The sequence below is a fragment of the Globicephala melas genome, chromosome 9 (assembly GCF_963455315.2).
Source record: "Globicephala melas chromosome 9, mGloMel1.2, whole genome shotgun sequence".
NCBI classification, from domain to species: domain Eukaryota; kingdom Metazoa; phylum Chordata; class Mammalia; order Artiodactyla; family Delphinidae; genus Globicephala; species Globicephala melas.
Genome location: NC_083322.1, coordinates 12143463 through 12162105, shown reverse-complemented (window position 1 = coordinate 12162105; position 18643 = coordinate 12143463). Strand labels below are relative to the sequence as shown.

The window sequence follows — 18643 nt, the reverse complement described above, 5'->3', positions numbered from 1 at the left end:
AATTTTAGCTTCATTTCCAAGGCTCTACTGGTGTTTTCCAGCTAGGTGACATGATGTCAGTCCAGTTGCAATAAGTTCCAAACCACATTTACCATTTTCCACAAACTCAATCCAACTTCCTTCTTCAACTTCTTTATTTTTGTTAGTCATTATATTAATATGACTTTCACCTCCAAAACTTTCACCTCCCAAAACTTTCACCTCCTCCCCTTCAAATCAATATTAGAAAACACTATCAGACAAAACTTTATAAAATCACTGCTATGATCATGTCTCTTCCCTATTTAAGGTTTTGTTATGACCATTAACATGAAGACTCAGCTCTTGAGCTTGGCTCTACAATCTGACCTTGACCTACCTGTACAGAATATACTATGCTTATTCTCACTTCTACCCCTTTGTTTATGTCATTTCACTTAAATTGTGATCTGAACTCTGGTCACACATTTTGTTTATGCCAAAAATTTTGACACTGAATTACATACAGCCTCTTGTCACCACTTAAATGTTCCCTATATGATGGTGTGTATTCCCCCAAGTAAATGGAAGATTCTACACTAAACAGAATATGTTTTATTATTTTTTGCATCACCCTTAGATCTTAACATTGAAATTTCTAAGTTTATTCAATTGCAGCTCCCCTGCTATTCTGCATCTCTCCTTCTCTACCTTTTGCAAGATATTTCTTGCAAAATGCGTGAGCATAATAAAGTTCAAGGGAGAAACACGTTGATAAATTTTTTATTAAGAACACTTTAAGTATGGCGAATATGCCCTGCAGGTCCTTTTTCCTAGGAGAAGAGAGTAGCTCATTTCTGGACATGGTGCTTAGTGGTGGTCTAGGATCATAGGGGTGTGTGAGACTACTTTTGGGAAAGGTCTGACACTCCACTTATTAAATTAGGAGTTTGAGATTAACATATACACACTACTATATATAAAATAGATAACCAGCAAGCATCTACTGTATAGCACAGGGAACCATACTCAATATTCTGTAATAACCTATAAGGGAAAATAATCTGAAAAAGAATATATATATAATTGAATATAATATATATATTCAATTATATATATATCACTTTGAATCACTTTGCTGTACACTGAAACTAACACAACATTGTAAATCAACTATATTTAATTAAAAAATTTTAGAAAGAGAAAAAAAATTTTGTTGTTTGAGAGAACAAAGAAGAAAAAAGTTTCTTGAGGGCAGTATCCAGAGGAGTCGTATGGAGAAATATGGCTCATAATTTCTCTAATGAAAAATATCAACTCATAGACTGAACAGAATCAGCAAACTCCAGACAGATTTTATAAAAAGAAACTCACACCTAGGCACGTAATGTCAAATTTCTGTAAACTAAATTAAGCATCTTAAAAACAGCTATAGGAAACTAGCACATGTCTGTTAATTCACTGCCCTGAGCCCTCAGCCATTCTCATAGTACCTGAATCAAAAAAAGAAAGCTACCGAGAGATCAAGTGGAATAAAAGCATCAGAAAAGACCTTCGGGGGGGCAAATTATGGCTTTACACTCAGCATCAACAGAGCGGTCTATCCTATATAAAAAAGGAATATTGAAAAGCTTCTACACAGCAAAGGAAACAATCAACACAAAAGGCAACCTACCAACCGGGAGAAAATATTTCCAAACTATATATCTCATAAGGGGTTACAATCCTAAACGTTTAAGGAACACACACAACTCAATAGCAAAAAAACAATTCAGTTAAAAAATGGGCAAAGGACTTGAATAGACATTGTTCCAAAGAAGACACACAAGTGTCCAAAAAGTATATGAACAGGTGCTCAAGATCACTAATCATTAGGAAAATTCAAGTCAAAACCACAATGAGATATCACAGCACACCTGTTAGAATGGCTATTATCAAAACAAGAGATAACAAATGCTAATGAAGATGTGGAGAAAAAGATCCTTTGCACACTGTTGATGGGAATGCAAATTGGTGTAGCCACTATGGAAAACAGTATGGAGGTTCCTTGAAAAGTTAAAAATAGAACTACCATATGATCCAGCAATCCTGCTTCTGGGTATATATTCCAAAGGAAATGAAATCAGTATCTCAGAGAGAGGTGGTCATTTCTATGGTCATTGCAGCATTATTCACAACAACCAAGATGTGGAAACAACCTAAGATGAATGCATAAGGAAGATGGATGTGTGTATACACACACACACACACACACATATATATAATATGGAATATTATTCAGCTGTGAGAAAGAAGGCAAATCTTGCCATTTGCCATTTGCAACAACATAGATGAACCTAAGGGACATTATATTACTAAATAAAATAAGCCAGACAGAGAAAAACAAGTACTATATGATCTCACTTATTTTGAAATCTAAAATCATCAAATTCATAGAAACAGAGAGTAGAATAGAGGTTGCCAGGGGATGGGGCATGGGGGAAATGAGGATATGTTGGTCAAAAGGTACAGATTCTCAGTTATAAGATGAATAAGTTCTTGGGATCTAATGTATAGCATGGTGACTATATTTAGCAATACTATATTGTATACTTTAAAGTTGTTATGAGAATAAAGATTTAGTGTTCTCACTGTAACTATAACAACAACAACAAAATGGTAATTATGTGAGTAAAGAATATGTTAACTAATCTTATTGTAGTAAACATTTTGCAATATATATGTGAAATCAAATCGTTACATTGTACACTGTAAACTTACAGACATTATACATTAATTATATCTCAATAAAACTGGGGGGAAATGCAATGTATTGAAATATGTGGGGATGTGGCAAAATGTGTTTAGCAGGAAACTTAAAGCTTAAAGCTTTAAATGTTTATATTAGAACAGAAAAAAAGACTTAAAATCAATGATCTAATTCTCTAACTTAAGAAGCTAAATCAGGAAGAGAAATTAAACCTAAAAAGTAGAGGAAGGAAATAATAAAAAAAATAGGTAGAAGAAAATAAAAGAAATAGAGGAAATAAATGAAACCAAAAGGTGATTTCTTGGAATTATCAATAAATTGATAAATCTCTACCTAGAGTGATGAATTAAAAAGAGATAACAAAAGTTATCTAAATTGGGAATGAAAGAGGGAATAGCAAAGCAGATACTATAGACATTAAGATGATAATAAAGGGATATGATCAAATTTATGGCAATACATTTACAAACTTAGATGAAAGAGACAAATTCCTTTAAAAGCACAACTTACAAAAATAGACACAAGAAGAAATAGACAATCTTATTAATACTGTATCTATTAAGTAAATTGTAATTATTATAATTAAAAAACGCTTCCTGAATAGGAAATTTCAGGCCCAAATGACTTCTCTGGTGAATGCTATCAAATATTTAAGGAAGGAATAATACCAATTTTACAAAATCCTAAAGAAAATAAAGACAGAGGAAACATTTCTCAATTTATGTTATGAGGCCAGAATAACCTTGATACCAAACTTAACAAAGATACTTAAAAGAAAAAAAGAAAACTAGAAGTTAGTATTTCTCATGAAACTAGATGCAAAGATTCTTTTTTTCTTTTTTAAATTTACAAAAGCAGAGAAAATTTTTATTTATGTTTGAGGTCTGTAGTGCTTTTGGTATTGAATATTAAGAGCAGTAGCAGTTAAAACAATAACAATGAAGCAAAGTCAAGCAGGAAAATGGAGACTTCAGTACCCTTCTCCATGCCTCTCCAAGACATATGGAACTTTTGCCAAATAGAAGCCAGAAAGCCATTTCTGGGTTAAAAAGAAATTACTGCAAAGCTTTATGAGGTGCAGGGTTAGGACAATATTCTAGGTCTCTAGTTAGTACTGTATTTTTCACATTTCAGACCTATACACAAAGAATATAGTATTTTCAGAGACAGAAGTGAATATAATTTGGACCATTATACCCTCAGTGAAGTGTAGAACCTCTAGACCAACAGGTGCGTTTCATTTCAAAAATAGTATAGTTTTTCTCTAGGAAAAAAAGAGACTATTACTCAGTTGAAATATAGTAATCAATTTCAACTTTTCCAGGAATATATTTCCCCACACAAAGAGAAATGACCCAACAGGAAAGCAGGAAAATTTAGGAAAAATAATGTGATAAATGACAACTAAATACTAGAAATTTAACTAAATGTTTTACACAGGAACCAGATCTTCAGACCAAAGTCTGAGTGAAATAGTAAGGTCAGAGAAATATTCTTCCAGTCATCATTTGAAGATAAAACTAGATCTAGGGAAATCCATTCATACAAATTCTAATACCAGACTTAAGTAGACCTCGCTTTTAAAAGAGCGAGGAAGTGGAAAACAAAACAAAGGAATACAAAATTAAAAAAATAAATAAAAAGTACCCCAGAGGAACTATTAAAATATTCTTTAACATCAAGCAAACAGCTACTGAGGCACTCATAACTTCTCTTCAGAAATCACTGATGTAATATATCATGTCAACACAACAGAGGATACAGTAATATTTAACTCAATCGTTGCTGAAAGGATGTTAAAAATAATTCTTATTCTTTACAAAATATTTTAGAAAACTAGAAATATCAGTGATTCTTTTTAAGTTCAAGGTGGCACATGAGAAATTTGATAAAATATCTCCCTTCTACACAAAACCCATTAAAATGATATATGCATATTTTTTAAATGAACAAATTCTTAGCCACACTCAAGTAAGAGAAAGTATCATGAACCAGAATTGAAGAAGCATTTCTAAAAGAGTAAAACAAACTCAAAACCACCACAGAGTCTGCTGCTTTACTATCGTGAAGCGGGAACTAGGGCTGTGTTTCTTGGAAACAAATTCTGATATGTCTCTGCCCAGCAGACAAATCTAAAACTAAGTCATCTTCAGGGTTAGTATCTACACAGTTGTGAAGCCACTGCACTAGGAGAAATTCCTGCCACAGAGTGTGGAAAGAATTCCTGTACAAACAGCTAAGAATGACAAAACTGCTAAGTAACACCAATGTCTTTACAGAAACACAGATAAACTCAGCCACCAAAGGAACATATAACCTAGGAATTAAAGGTCATAATGCAGCCTAAAAAGGATTTTAAAGTAATATTTAATATTCTCAAAGAGCCAAAGGAGGTAACTTCTTCCAAAAACTAGCTTCAAAGAGTTAGAACCAAACATTATGATAAAGAACAGGTGCTTATGAAGAAGAACAAAATAAAAATTCTATTAATTAAAAAAATGTATTTTAATTAAAAAAAAAACAAAGGGATTAAAAAATGTGCTAGAAAACAGAGCTGAGAAACTTCCCTGAACATGTCCCAAAATACTGAAAATATTAAAGAAAAGTCAAAGACAAGAATAGGTCCAGAACCTAAATATTCAGCTAAAAGAAGTTTCAGAAGGAAAAAAGAGAGAGAATAGAGGGGAGATAATATTAAAGAAATATGACCAAGAATTTTCCTAAAGTGAAGAAAACATGACTCCTAAGATTAAAGGTTTCTCTGGCTACCAAGCAAGATTGAAAAACAAACAGAAGAACAAACACCCATAACTAGAAACAATAAAATGAAACTTAAGAAAATAATGGAAAGAAATTCACTTCTGAGGAGAAACTTTACATAGAAAAGAAAAATAAACTGCAAAGGGATGAGAAATAGAATAACATTAGTAATACTGTTTTTGAGAAGACAAAGTAGCAATATCTTCATGTAATTAAGATAAAATAAACTTGAATGTAGAATTCTATACTCAGCTAGCCTATTTTAGCTGGGCAAACAATTTTAGACATAGAGGATTCATAAAGTTTATAACCCACAGATTCTCTTTGAAAGGGCAAGTAACAAATATAGTCTACCAAGAATAACAGTTGTTAATAGTACATACTAAGATAGATGCAAAGATTCTTAACAATATGTTAGCAAGTCAAATAGAGCAACATATAAAAATAATACATTATGACTAATTGGGACTTATCCCAGGAATGCAAGACTGATTTAACATGCAAAATTTTTTCAATATAAATCACTGTGTTAACAAAATAGAGGAGAGAAACCATTCCCTCGTTTCAATAAATTCAACCTCCATTGATAAAAATTCTTAGCATACTAGCAATAAAAATGGCCTTTCTTAATCTGATAAAGGAGATCTATAAGAGATCTACAGCTGATATTATACTCAATGATGAAATAATGTTTTCTTTGTAAGATCAGGAAAGAGGCAGAATGTATACTCACATTACTTCTAATCAAGATTGTACTGATGGTTCCAGCCAGTGAAATTAGTTAAATAAAGGCCATAAAGATTGAGAAGGGAGATATAAGTTCTCTTATTTGCTGATGGCATGATTGTTTCAGTATGAAATTTCAAAGAACCTACAAAAAACTATTGGCACTATTAAATTCATTTAGGAAAGTGACAAGATACATGGTTAATGTACAAAAATTTTATAAACTAGCAGCAAATAATTGAAATATGAAAATTTAAATACCCCATTTAACATTACTGTATGTAACATTATAAAATATTAAATACCTAGGGATAATTTAATCAAAAGACATGCAAGACCTCTACACTAAAAACTATAAAATATTGCTGAGAGAAATTATAGACAAATGAAGAGCTATATCCTGTTCATAGATTGTTAGACTAAATATTTTTTTCCATTGTAGTTTATTACAAGATATTGAATATAGTTCTCTGTGCTATACTATAGTAGGGCCTTGTTGTTTATCTATTTTATATGTAGTAGTTTGTATTTGCTAATCCCAGACTCCTAATTTATCCCTCCCTGCCCCCTTTCCCCTTTGGTAACCATAAGTTTGTTTTCTATGTCTGTGAGTCTGTTCTGCTTTGTAAATAAGTTCATTTGTATCATTTTTTAAGATTCCACATATAAGTGATATCATATGATATTTGTCTTACCTTTCTGACTTACTTCACTTAGTATGATAATCTCTAGGTCAGTCCATGTTGCTGGAAATGGATTCTTCCTTATGACTGAGTAATATTCCATTGTATTATATATATACCACATCTTATTTATCCATTCGTCTGTCAGTGGACATTTAGGTTGCTTCCATGTCTTGGCTATTGTAAATAGTGCTGCTGTGAACATTGGGGTTCGTGTATCTTTTTGAATTAGAGTTTTCATCTTTTCTGGATATATGTCTGGGAGTGGGATTGCTGGATCATATGGTAACTCTATTTTTAGTTTTTTACAGGCTGAATATTTTTTATATATATATATATATTTTAAGAATATACACACAAATGCTGCAGATCAATAAAATTCTACAAAGAAATAATAAAAAGACAACTGAATATTAAAAAAAGGGGCAAACAAGTCAAATAGTAGCTTTATAATAGAAGGTGTTCAAATGGCCATGGACCACATGAAAAGGTGCTCCATATTACTAGTTGTCAGGGAAATGCAAATTAAAACCACAACGAGATCGAGATACCATTCACCTCCACTAGAATGGCCCAAATTAAAAAAGACTGACAATACCAAATGTGGTGAAAATGTAGAACAACTCTCCTACACTGTTGATGGGAGCATGAAATGCTAGAATCGCTCTGGAAAACTCTAGCAGTTTCTTGTAAAGCTAAATGTACATCAACTTTATGACACAGTAATTCCACTCCTAATGGCCTGGGCATCGAGATTTTAAAAGCTCCCCGGGCAATTTTAATGTGAAGCCAAGAGTAGGGAGACCACTGTCTTTGAGGAAAACCTAGGACAACTTTGGTGTCCACCAAGAAAAGGAAACCAGATGAAGGCATAAATTTTGCAGCCATTGGAGGTGGCAAAAAGGGTAATTTGGGAAAACTGAGAGGAGGGAGTGGAGTTATCCAGAACAGGTCCTGGGAGGAGGAAGCAGTACTCGGCAGCACCCACAGCTGGCAGAACCAGGCTGGGCTGGTTTGAAGCCCATAAAGATCTATGTCTGGTATACCTTTCTCTCTGCTGAGCCATTTAGGATGTGATTTGAGGAAAGCCTTCCCGGCTAGATTCCTGGCAGGCAGGCAGAGAATGCCGGTCTCCACAAATAGGCCTTTTAGCGAGGCTATTTTGGTAGGTTCCCCAACTAGACTGACCGGTGCTTGGCACCAGGCAAAGCACTGTCCTCATGAGCAAGTGGAGTAGAGCCAGGAGACACACACAGGCACCCACTGAGCAAGTATCTACCCGTCTTTTTCTCCCACTCTAAAGCAGGTGAATGTACATTTCTGAATCAGTGCATTTTCAGGCAAAATGACCCATCCTCTGGTTCCTGTAGGCGTTTTCATGTAGTACCTCTTGAAGCTGAAGTGATGACACCTTTTTCTTCCAAGTTTGTCTTTTCATATCTGTGTTTCCATGAATATTGTGGAGCTTGAGGAGGATAATATAATTGCCATAGTAGTGAATATGTTTAAATATTATATGCTAGCACCTATTTTTTTTTTTAATATTTATTTATTTGGCTGTGCCAGATCTTAGTTGCGGCTTGCGGGATCTAGTTCCCTGACCAGGGATCGAATCCAGGGCCCCTGCTTTGGGAGCGCGGAGTCTTAACCACTGGACCACCGGGGAAGTCCCACTAGCACTCACGTTAAGAAATGGCAGTCATGTGAAAAACCAACCATGCTATCTTGGGATTTAGATATCATTTCGTAAGAGGTGATTTCTCATGGTTTGGCTCATATCAAGCACTAGTAAGCTATAGTATACAAAGAATTTACACTGAGCACTTCACTTCTCCATTTTGTTCATTTTATCAAGACACACCTAGACAACCAATGCCATTATACTTGCCTAGGCCATGTGTAGAGCTTTAATAATTTTATTCTACTGTGGGTGGGATCATGGATGTAAAGTAGAGAGACTTGGAGTTATACTTTAGAAAAGAAATTGGAATCGGTTTCTGAAGGCTTTATGAACAATCAGAGGCATAGTTATGAAGAGCCCGTTTCGTGTCCACTCTCAACATAGATCTGGCATCCTGGGATCTGCCTTGCGGTCCGCCCTTACCTTTAGGCTGCTCTGAGCCCGGAGCAGAATGGTCTCCACGGCTCTCTTCAGCTTGGCATTGCCTGAGATCAGGATGACTGTGTGCCCCGAGGGGCAGGCTGCCAGTATCCCTGCACAGACCATGACCCCGATCTTGTTGTGCCACAGCATCAGCAAAGGCACCGAGATGAAGCCAGCGCAGAAGGATACCATATACAGGTAGAAGAAAGAGACGAGACCCGAGTGCTTTGATGTGGGCCTCCAGGCTGGGGTCCCGAGAGTCTCTGGTTTTGGCCCTCCTTGTCCTCATGTGCCTCCCCAGGGAGACAATCAGCACCGCAGAAGAAACCAGAAAAAGCAAGAAAGAAGGGGTGGACCCCAGGCTGCAGAAGAGGAAGGAATGATAGAAATTGAGTTTTCTCAGTTTCTCAATTGAGTATTGTTATTCATGAGTAGCATGGTTGCAACTGAGAAGTGAGATCTATTGAAAAAGTCCCACAAATAGAGAACAGTGCAGACACAGGAGGAAAAAGTAGCACCCAGGAGCATCTGGGGGATCTTCCTGGAGATCCAGCTTGCCAAGCGGAGGAGGAACGTGTGAAAGAAATGGACAGTCCTGGAGCAGTAGAGGAGACTAAGGCAAGTGGTGAGCCAGAGGCCAGCTTGATTTACGAGCATCCAGAGCATGAGGATGGTCTGGTAGCAGAGGCCCAGCGGGTCTTTTATCCACTGGAAGTGGGTAAGCTGGATGGCATCCAGAAAGAGCAGCCCGTGCAGGAAAAGCCAGGTGAGGCTGAGATTCAGCAGGACAAGATCACAGTTGCTCAGTGGCCACCTCCTCACCACGACCCAAAAATTCATCAAGAAAATGAAGGCATTGACCAGGATCCCTACTGCAAACTCCAGGACTGAAAAGAACAGAAATGCATTCCTGACTTCATAGGGCACAGTTACAGTGGCAGTCAGAGTCACCATGATGTCTCTTCTTACTTGGCTAATCTAAGACTCAAACACCGCCCAGCAGAGAAGGGTAAGTGTACATTTTGAGCCACGACCTTTCCTTTACAAGACATCCAGCTCTTGCTCTAGAGCTATCCCAGAGTGAGTGCATAAAACGTTCTGACAGTAAACTTAGAGGGATATTGTTGCTTTAGAATATCTCTTGGATACACACAAAGTCTCATCATAAGAGTAGAAGAGTGATGGTTCTATCTCTTGGGTGATGCAGAAGCTTTGAATAAACCCAGGTGTTTCTGTAACAACAGCCTTCCCAGAGGACCATGGCCTGGCATGAGGGATGCAAATAAGACAAGGTCTTGATTTCCCAAGCCCAGTTTTGCATGCCCATCTGGACCCACATGAGTGGAGAGGAGAGCAGGATTTGCTTATGGGTTTTAAGGAAACTGGCAGCAGACAAAGCATATATTCTCTGTGAACTAGGCTTTGAGATGGTGCCTCTCTCCATTTGCATGCCTTCTATCACCCCTGAGGGTGACTGATCATAGACTATGTTTTTAATATGGACAAGTGCATGGTTCCTCCCCTGTATGACTAGTATGACTGCCATTGCCAAAGATTTCATTCAACCATCATTATTATGCCAGGTACTGTGCTTGGCAAGAGGAGTATTAACATGAACAAGGCCAGCATCTTGCTATGAAGGGGTAGGGGGTGGGTATCTGGCCTGGATCATTGCCGAAGCCTTACAACTGCTCTGTCTGCTTCCCACCCTCCCTCCCATACCCCACTTTCTACAAAGCAGCAATAGCAATCCTGTTAACATATAACTAAGATCATGTCATTGCTCTGTTCAAACCTTTCAGGGTCCCCCATCTCCTTCACCGTATCAGCCAAGTTTTCACAGTGGCCTAGAGGGTCCTGTGTACATAATCAGAGCCTCTGTCCCTTCTCAGATGTCCTCCTCTGAAGGGCGCTCTGTGTTCAGAGTGTGGGCTCTAGAGCCAGGCTCTTTCAGGTCAAGGCCTGGCTCTGCTGCTTCCTCTCTGTGAGAACTTGGCAAGTTATTGAACCCTCTTCGCTCATCTCATATGAAATAGAGATGACGAACAAAATAATGGCTACCTCAGAGGGTTGGGAGGATGACCCGAATTGACACATGTAACATGACTGGGATTATGCTTGGCACATGACGTCCAATCAGTAAATGCTAGTTATAGAACTATCATATGATCCAGCAGTTCCTCTTCTGGGTATATATCCAAAGGGAATGCAAAAGGATCTCAAAGATACGTCCTCATTGCCATGTTCGTTGCAGCATTATTCACAATAGCCAAGATACGGCAACAACCCAAGGGTCCGTTAATGGATGAATGGATACGGTGGAATATTATTCAGGCATGAGAAAAAGGGAGTCCTGTGATTTGCGACAACATGGATGGACCATGAGGACATTGTGCGAAGTGAAATAAGCCGGACAGAGAAAGACAAATAGTGCGTGGTATCACTTCTACTGTATGTGGAATACGAGAAAAAGAGTCAAACATAGAAACAAAGAGTAAAACAGTGATTGCCAATGGTTGGGAGGTGGGAGAAATAAGGAGAGGTTGGTAAAAGGGTACAAATAAAGTCTGAGGATCCAGTGTATAACATACAATGTATAACATTGAATTGTATTAATAAAATTTGCTTAGAGAGTAAAACTTAAATGTTCTCACCAAATATATATAGGTTTCACATGTAAGTGAAAACATACAATATTTGTTGTTCTCTGACTTATTTCGCTAAGCAGAATACTCTCCAGGTCCATCTATGTTGTTGCAAATTGCAAAATTTCATTCTTTTTTTATGTCTGAGTAGTATTTCACACACACACACACTCTCTCTCTCTCTCTATATATATACACACACACACATCACATCTTCTTTATCCATTCATGTGTTGATGGGCACTTAGGTTGCTTTCATATCTTGGCTATTGTAAGAAAGTATGTACGTTTCTGAGAACAAAGTGAGCTTCCTGTTTGAACATCACTGAGCTGAGATTCCTCAGTCCCTGCAACCTCACTCTCCCTCACCTACTTAATTATCTAGATGCAAAGCAAAGGGGTGGAGGGGGAGAGACAGCAGGGAAGTCCCATGAGGCCTTGAGAAAGGAAGCCAAGACAACAGGAATTGTGAAGAAATGGCAGTTTATACGTGAAAGCGTGTATTCCTCAGGGAGAGAGATCATTTTAATTTAGATGGGAAAGTAAGGTAAACGACTTGAGATAAGAGAGGTAACTGAAAGAAACAATTTAATGTTAACGGGACAGACAGCTGACAGGAAACAGATGACTGGGATGGTGTTGTTCTGAAGTAGGGCCATGGTGACGATGGAGGATATTGCCCCCAGGAAGGTGCCAGGGTAGGAAGAAGCCCTGTGCTCTGATGGGTGAGACGAGGCCAGTGCTGCCTTGTAGCAGGTGAGACTGGAGGGGCTGGGCTCTTGACCAAGACTGTTTCTTTCACTTCTGTGAGAATTATAATATAAAGTGATCCATGATTGGCTTCTTCTTGTCTGGCACCTGCCCCCATTCCTACCTAGGGACTGGCTTCAGTTCTTACCCTGTGGTTAGACAGTTATGGAGGTGATCTTGGGTGGCCTCGGCCTGCAGTGGCTTGAAGCAAGGTCTCAGTTCCCTGACAGAGATTGAAGTCAGGCCACAGCAGTGAGAGCGCTGAATCCTAGCCACTAGACCATGAGGGCCAGTGGCCAGTGAGAAGTCCCTGGCTTGTCTGCTTTGTAGAAATAAATTTCAGCAAAGAAATGGAAAGTAGTGAAACAAGTGTTTATTAGGAGGAAAAAAGTACCTGTGAATAGGCGCACACGGGCTGGCTCAGAGAGAGAGTCGCGCCTCCGTGGTGGTTTGAATCACTTATGTGGGCATTTCTTCTGGGTTTCCTCTGGCCAATCATCTCGCTTTGCCTGGCTCTGAGTCCGTATTTGGTTTAACTCCGGGTCCTCCCCTGTGTGCCTGTGCATCTCTTAGCCAAGATGGATTCCAGCACAGAGGCCTATGGGAAGGTTGACACCACCTATTATGGGGTGGCGCCCCCTCCCTTTTTGGCCCCCGAGGAGCCTTTCTGCTCCTGTGTAGTTGGGTAAGTCTCCTTGACCTCAAGAATGGAAATATGTGGTCTCTTTATCTTTTATCAGGGGCCTCCCTGCCCCTGCCATTATATTTATCTTGGAGTATCTGTCCACAGGGGACAGACTCCAGCTGCTCAGCCTGGGGCCTGTCTATCTCCTGCCTCAGAGGGTTGTCTGAGACCAGTGGGAAAGAACAGGTAAGTTGCTCTTAGGAAGCATGGCACCTGCGGATGAGTCTTGTGTCTCCGAACTCCCCAGATAATCGAACTGAAGAGTCATGTAATCCCTCCCATTTTCCCAAGTCAAAGCCAGCTTGGGATCCAGAATCTTCCTATCATTACTCAACAGCTGCCACGAGGTGGCGCCAGGCCACTGTGAGACCTGGAATTCCTGGCCTGCTCTCCGTGCAGGCTCACCCCAGTCATTGATTTACTCTTGCAATAATGTGACGCGTATGTCACAGAAGTGAAATTTTAGACACCATTTATCATGCTATGGCAGGCTGAATGTCCTTTAATCTCAGAGTTGCTGTGTGAAGAGTGTAGTGATACTTCCATTTTACTGATGACAAAGTGGAGTTTCAGGAAGGTTAGTTAGATATCTTGGCCAGGGTTACTAAGTGAGGAGTTAGGATGTTGATGCTTTTAGATGGCATGTAGCCAAGAGTCCCGGGAATTCCCAAATTCAGCTCTGCCAATCACTCCGATTACATGAGAGGAGCAGCAGGGAAATGGGGTGTAGGGCGTGTGTTACTTTATTGAAAGCTAGACCAGCGTCTGAAAGCTCCCAAGGTGGAACTCTGGTACAACTTGGTTTGGAGCATGCAGCAGACCTAGGCAGAATCCACGCATCCAACTTGCCATTCTGTTCATGGTAGTTATTGCTAATTGCCTGCAGACTATTAGTTCTCTCCTTTTCATTGCCAACAGAACCCCTGTGTTATTGGGTATGTCAATATTAACTAAAAATAAACTGCATTTCCCATCTTTCCTTCAGATAAGAGTAGCCAGTGAGACACAAGAAGAAGACATTGGGTGGGATTTTTTAGAAAGCCCTTGTCTCCTTTTCTTCTTTCTGTGCCTGAACTAAGATGTTACAGTTGGAGCTCCAGCCATGAGCGAAAAGCCAAGAGAATCTCAATCCTAAGTTTTTGAGTTTGTGAAACCACACCAGTGACTACTGTGCTCCAGAGAGAGCAGAGAAAGTGAGAAAGGTAATATCTTTCTGTCTTTAAGTCACAATGCTTGGGCCACTGTGACTGGAAGCTGAACGCAATGACTAACTGATAACTTGCCTGTGAGAAGGGCTCTGAGTCCATTTGCCCATCTGGGGATGTGAAGCGAGGAAGTGGACAGAGGGAAAGGCAACCTGCCCTGTGTCTAGGTTCGTTTGTCACGAAGAGGCAGAAAACAGGAAGCGCAAGAGAGGAAACAAAAGGAAGGACGTCTCTGCTTCCTGCATTTAAAGCATATCCTGTCCGTTTTGAACTGTCAGAGGGAGGAGGGCAGAGAGGTCACGCCAGGGGAGATGAGGGTAAAGATGGTCTCACACAGCTCTTATTTCTGTTTCTCTACCTTTCAGTTTTGCTCTTGCAACTAACCGATCCTGCTGCAGATTCTCTGCGTTCCATTCAGAAGGAGAATCTGGGTTGTCTGGTGCTCACACGGCAGGCGGTGTCTGGAGATGCCAGTCTGGCTGTCTTGGGTTAGTGCCCGGCCCAGGTCCAGTCAGCACAGGTGCCAGCACGGAGTCTTGTGATTAGGGACATACTTGGGTCACTTTCCCCAGCAGGGACCTGTGGGTAGGGATTGCTTTAGAAGGTGCTCAGGCCCCTTTCTGAGCTTTATTTTGTCCACTAATATGAATTATGGAAGAGGAGGTTTTAAGTAAAAGCTGATAGAGCTGTGAGACGCTGGATGACATCAGCCCTGTTCTGTTTCTCTGTAATGGAGAAAGGAAGAGAGCACGGAGCAGCAGTGACACTTCGAGGGTCACTGTCTAGCAGAGACAGGGGAGATGGTGTGACACGGAGATTCCCAGAGAGCGGATGGCGAGGGAGTGTGTGGGGGAGAGAGGCCAAGCCAGAGAAGAGGGCAACAACGACAGCCAGAGCCTGTGTGTGGCTGTGAGACATTATTGGCGCCTTTAAGACATTCCCTATGGCTTTCTTTTCACAGTTTCCCCTGGGGTGGGGACCTGGGGGAAGCAGGCTCACAGGAAAATTTCTGTAAATTCAGTGTTTTATGTTGAAAAAAATTATGCATGCCATTACTTTATACTGCCATATTTTTCATAATTCCAAATATTGATTCAAATTGCCTATTCCTCTCCAAGGACTTTGACTAAAGTTGATTTTCCAAGAAGATGTGTTATGTACCTCTCAGTGTGTCACCACATACCCCTAGATTACATGTATTCCTGAACTAAAAGGCACAATTCTATAGGGAGGCCATATAATTCAGAGGGACTTTGTGGGGATTTGAAGGTCCTGCAATTGCAAGTGGTTGTAGAAGTCAGCAAAGTGTTGCCAATATGTTGCTTGTAGGTTGGACTGGAGTGGTTAGAAATTTCTGTTGAAAGTATTTGCACTGGACAGAGGGAGAAAATGAGAGCCTGCCATAGCAGGGCCATCAGAGACTATTTGGTTGCCAGGTATAGAGACTCACAGTACATGGCTGCAGGAAGGGATGATGTTGATGGTGATGCTGGTGATGGTGGTGGTGATGGTGATGGTGGTGGTGGTGATGGTGGTGGTGATGGTGGTGGTGATGATGGTGGTAGTGATGGTGGCGGTGGTAATGGTGGTGATGGTGGCGGTGGTGGTGGTGATAATGGTGGTGGTGGTGATAATGGTGGTGGTGGTGGTGGTGGTGGTGGTGGTGATGGTGGTGGTGGTGGTGATGGTGGTGGTGATGGTGGTGGTGATGGTGGTGGTGGTGATGGTGATAATGGTGGTGTTGATGGTGATAGTGGTGATGGTGATGGTGGTGGTGGTGATGATGGTGGTGATGATGGTGGTTAGTAGTAGAAGCAGTGGTGGTAGTAATTGTAGAAGTAGTATTTTGGTGAAGAAGCAGGAGAATCACCTGAAATTCTGTTGTGTATTGGTCTTAACAGAAATAGGAAAAATACTGGTAGCTAGTCTCTTTACTTTTTCTTCTTTGGGTTTGCATAATCTCTTACTCCTGCTTCTTTCCATATGTCTATCCTGTTCTCCTTTGGGGAAACAGGTATTTTCAGTAAAACCTTAATTTCTGCCTCTCAGTAACATGACATGATCCCACAGCCTGAATATGATTCAGACTCTGTGTCTCAAATCCTAATTTCCGGGAGAGAGAATCCAATTGGACCAGGTTGGATCAGCTGTCCAGTGCTGGTCCAGTCAGCTGTAACTGGTGAGTTAGGACTGTATTGGGGTCCCTTACAGGATTGGGCCGGTTCCCTGGACGTGGGGTAGGGGAGCCATGGAGGAAATGGTAGAAATCTCTAGGACAAGCTTTGGACTTAAGTATCCATCTGTGAGGGGAGGATGGTAGCATTTGACAATGGATGGAATCTGAGCTTTCCTCTTTGGGATACGTGGTGGAGAGTGAACTTTGAATCTGTTGAATGAATGAACAAGTATTTAGTCTGAAAAAGCAATTTCTGGATTTACCGACTTCAGACTCTGGGAACGCTGGATTACTAGATTGAAACTAAGTTAGCACTAGTTCGACTTGGCCAGTATTTGAGTGACCTTTAGCAAGTCATTTTTCTTAGTTTGTTTCCTCATTATACATGGGGATTAAAAATTCCTGCTCTATTTCTTTGTGTGATCAGAGAGATAATACAGATTAAAGTGCTCTGAAAACTGCAATGTATTATACAAATATAAAGTTTTATTACTAACAGGTGAATACTAAGTAATATATTATTCCTAATAACTCTCTCCTTGGACTCACACCAGTGTTTGCACGTATTCCTGTCTGTGAGGGTGAGGTAGGAAAGGATGAAAGGTCGTGTAAAACTGCTGAATAATAGGTATTTCACAAGAGAAGGAAATGTTGTAATGCCCATTATAAGTCTCTTTTATTTTCACCTTTCTTTGAACATTTCTGGGCAGGGAAATCACTCTCACTCTAAGCAACTTCTCCGTTGCCAGATAGCGTCTGATGTGAAGAGCTTATTTTGGGAATGAAAGAAGGAACTCGGTTGCGATAAAAAGAAAGAGGTACAATTTATACAGTTTTGTAGGCTGTGGAGGCTGTGAGAGATGCTTTGTAACAAGAAGGTGTGGAGATGGCATGTGCTTGGGAGTGGGGTGGGGTGGGGAGAGATGGGGGAAGAAGGAATGTTAAGGAGCCATGGAGAACAAAGTCATGGGCTGGGCTGCTTTTCCCCCTCAGCCTGTGGTTCCCCGTGGGAGGCACTGGTGCTCCGCACTTGTCTGTCGGTGGTCCATGGATGCAAGAGAACACCTCCTCCGGCCCAGGCTAGTGAGGCTCTTTCTGGGGGTGGATGAACTGAAGGAGGAGTTGTTAACAGAATTTAAGCTAATGCGACTGCTTGCTGGGTTTTATTTGACTTTATTTTCAGAAAAGACAAGTTAGGGAGGGACTGGGAAACGGACACTGGATATCAGGGACTTATTATCTCAGCTTAGGCACAAAATAATATATGTCACACATATTCTCACCCCTAATGTACAGAGAGGGCAATTGAGCTTCAGAGCATTGAAATGACTGCCCAAGGTCTGTGGAAAGTAAGCAGAGAATCCAATATTCAGACCCCAGCTAGTTTGTTTCCAAACCCCATGCTCTTTCTATGACACCATGCAGGGGACTACTAAACCACCAGCTGAAGACTTAACATGGAAACAGTGTCCAAGAGATGATTTAACTTGATTTCAATGTTACATCTACCTGTTTCAGATTTTAATAAGCTTATTTAGGAATACTTTCAGGATTATCTAACCCACCCACAGTCCATTGCTGGTAAAATCCAGACCGATGAGTATCTTTTCATAAGGATTTTATTCCAAGAAGGGAGAATCCATTGCCATGTTCAATGCTAGGAGGATGGAGAACACACACTGGGGCTCAGCTGTCCCTTCTCCACTCAGGAGGTCAGAATAGGCTCCTCACGTGTGTCTGGCTTTGGGGAGACTCTGAGGGAACTCAGCCAGCAGGGACTTGATGAGAGGCTAGCTTTCCCCTGAGCACTTTGGGGTATGTTCACCCATAAGACAGAACACTATTCTTGAATGTACTATTACTTCAGTAGTTCAGAAAAGAGGAAACGTCAATGTGAATTGAGTGTTTGGAGAAAATTTCATGACCAAGTGGATTTTAAACTTGGCTTTGCAATAGGAGAGGGGTTTTCACAGAAAACAGAGGACAAGAGGATGTAGACACAGCCCTGGTGGAGGGCTGCCCTCAGGCAAAAATGCAGAAGCAGCCATGAGCCAAGTTGACTGGTGCATAGTGAAAAACACTGGAGTAGTGGAGTCAAAATGACAGCGAGGGCCTTAAAGAGAGAAAAGTGTGATTTATCGTGAGAACTAGACCATGGCTATTTTAGGTTTTAGAAGAGAAGCCTGAGTAAAGTTTTGTTTT

At 40.3% G+C, this 18643-nt stretch overlaps 2 protein-coding genes across 2 annotated transcripts in view; one reads left to right on the top strand and one right to left on the bottom strand.

The window, feature by feature from the left end:
• Positions 1-18643, top strand: part of LOC115851771 (maltase-glucoamylase) — a 135346-nt gene that overhangs the window by 18530 nt on the left and 98173 nt on the right. The gene's annotated exons all lie outside the window — the stretch shown is intronic.
• On the bottom strand, positions 8933-9934 carry LOC115851772 (taste receptor type 2 member 38). The gene is given in 3 exon segments (XM_030854046.1): positions 8933-9200; positions 9202-9388; positions 9391-9934. Coding segments are annotated over 3 exon segments (999 nt in total).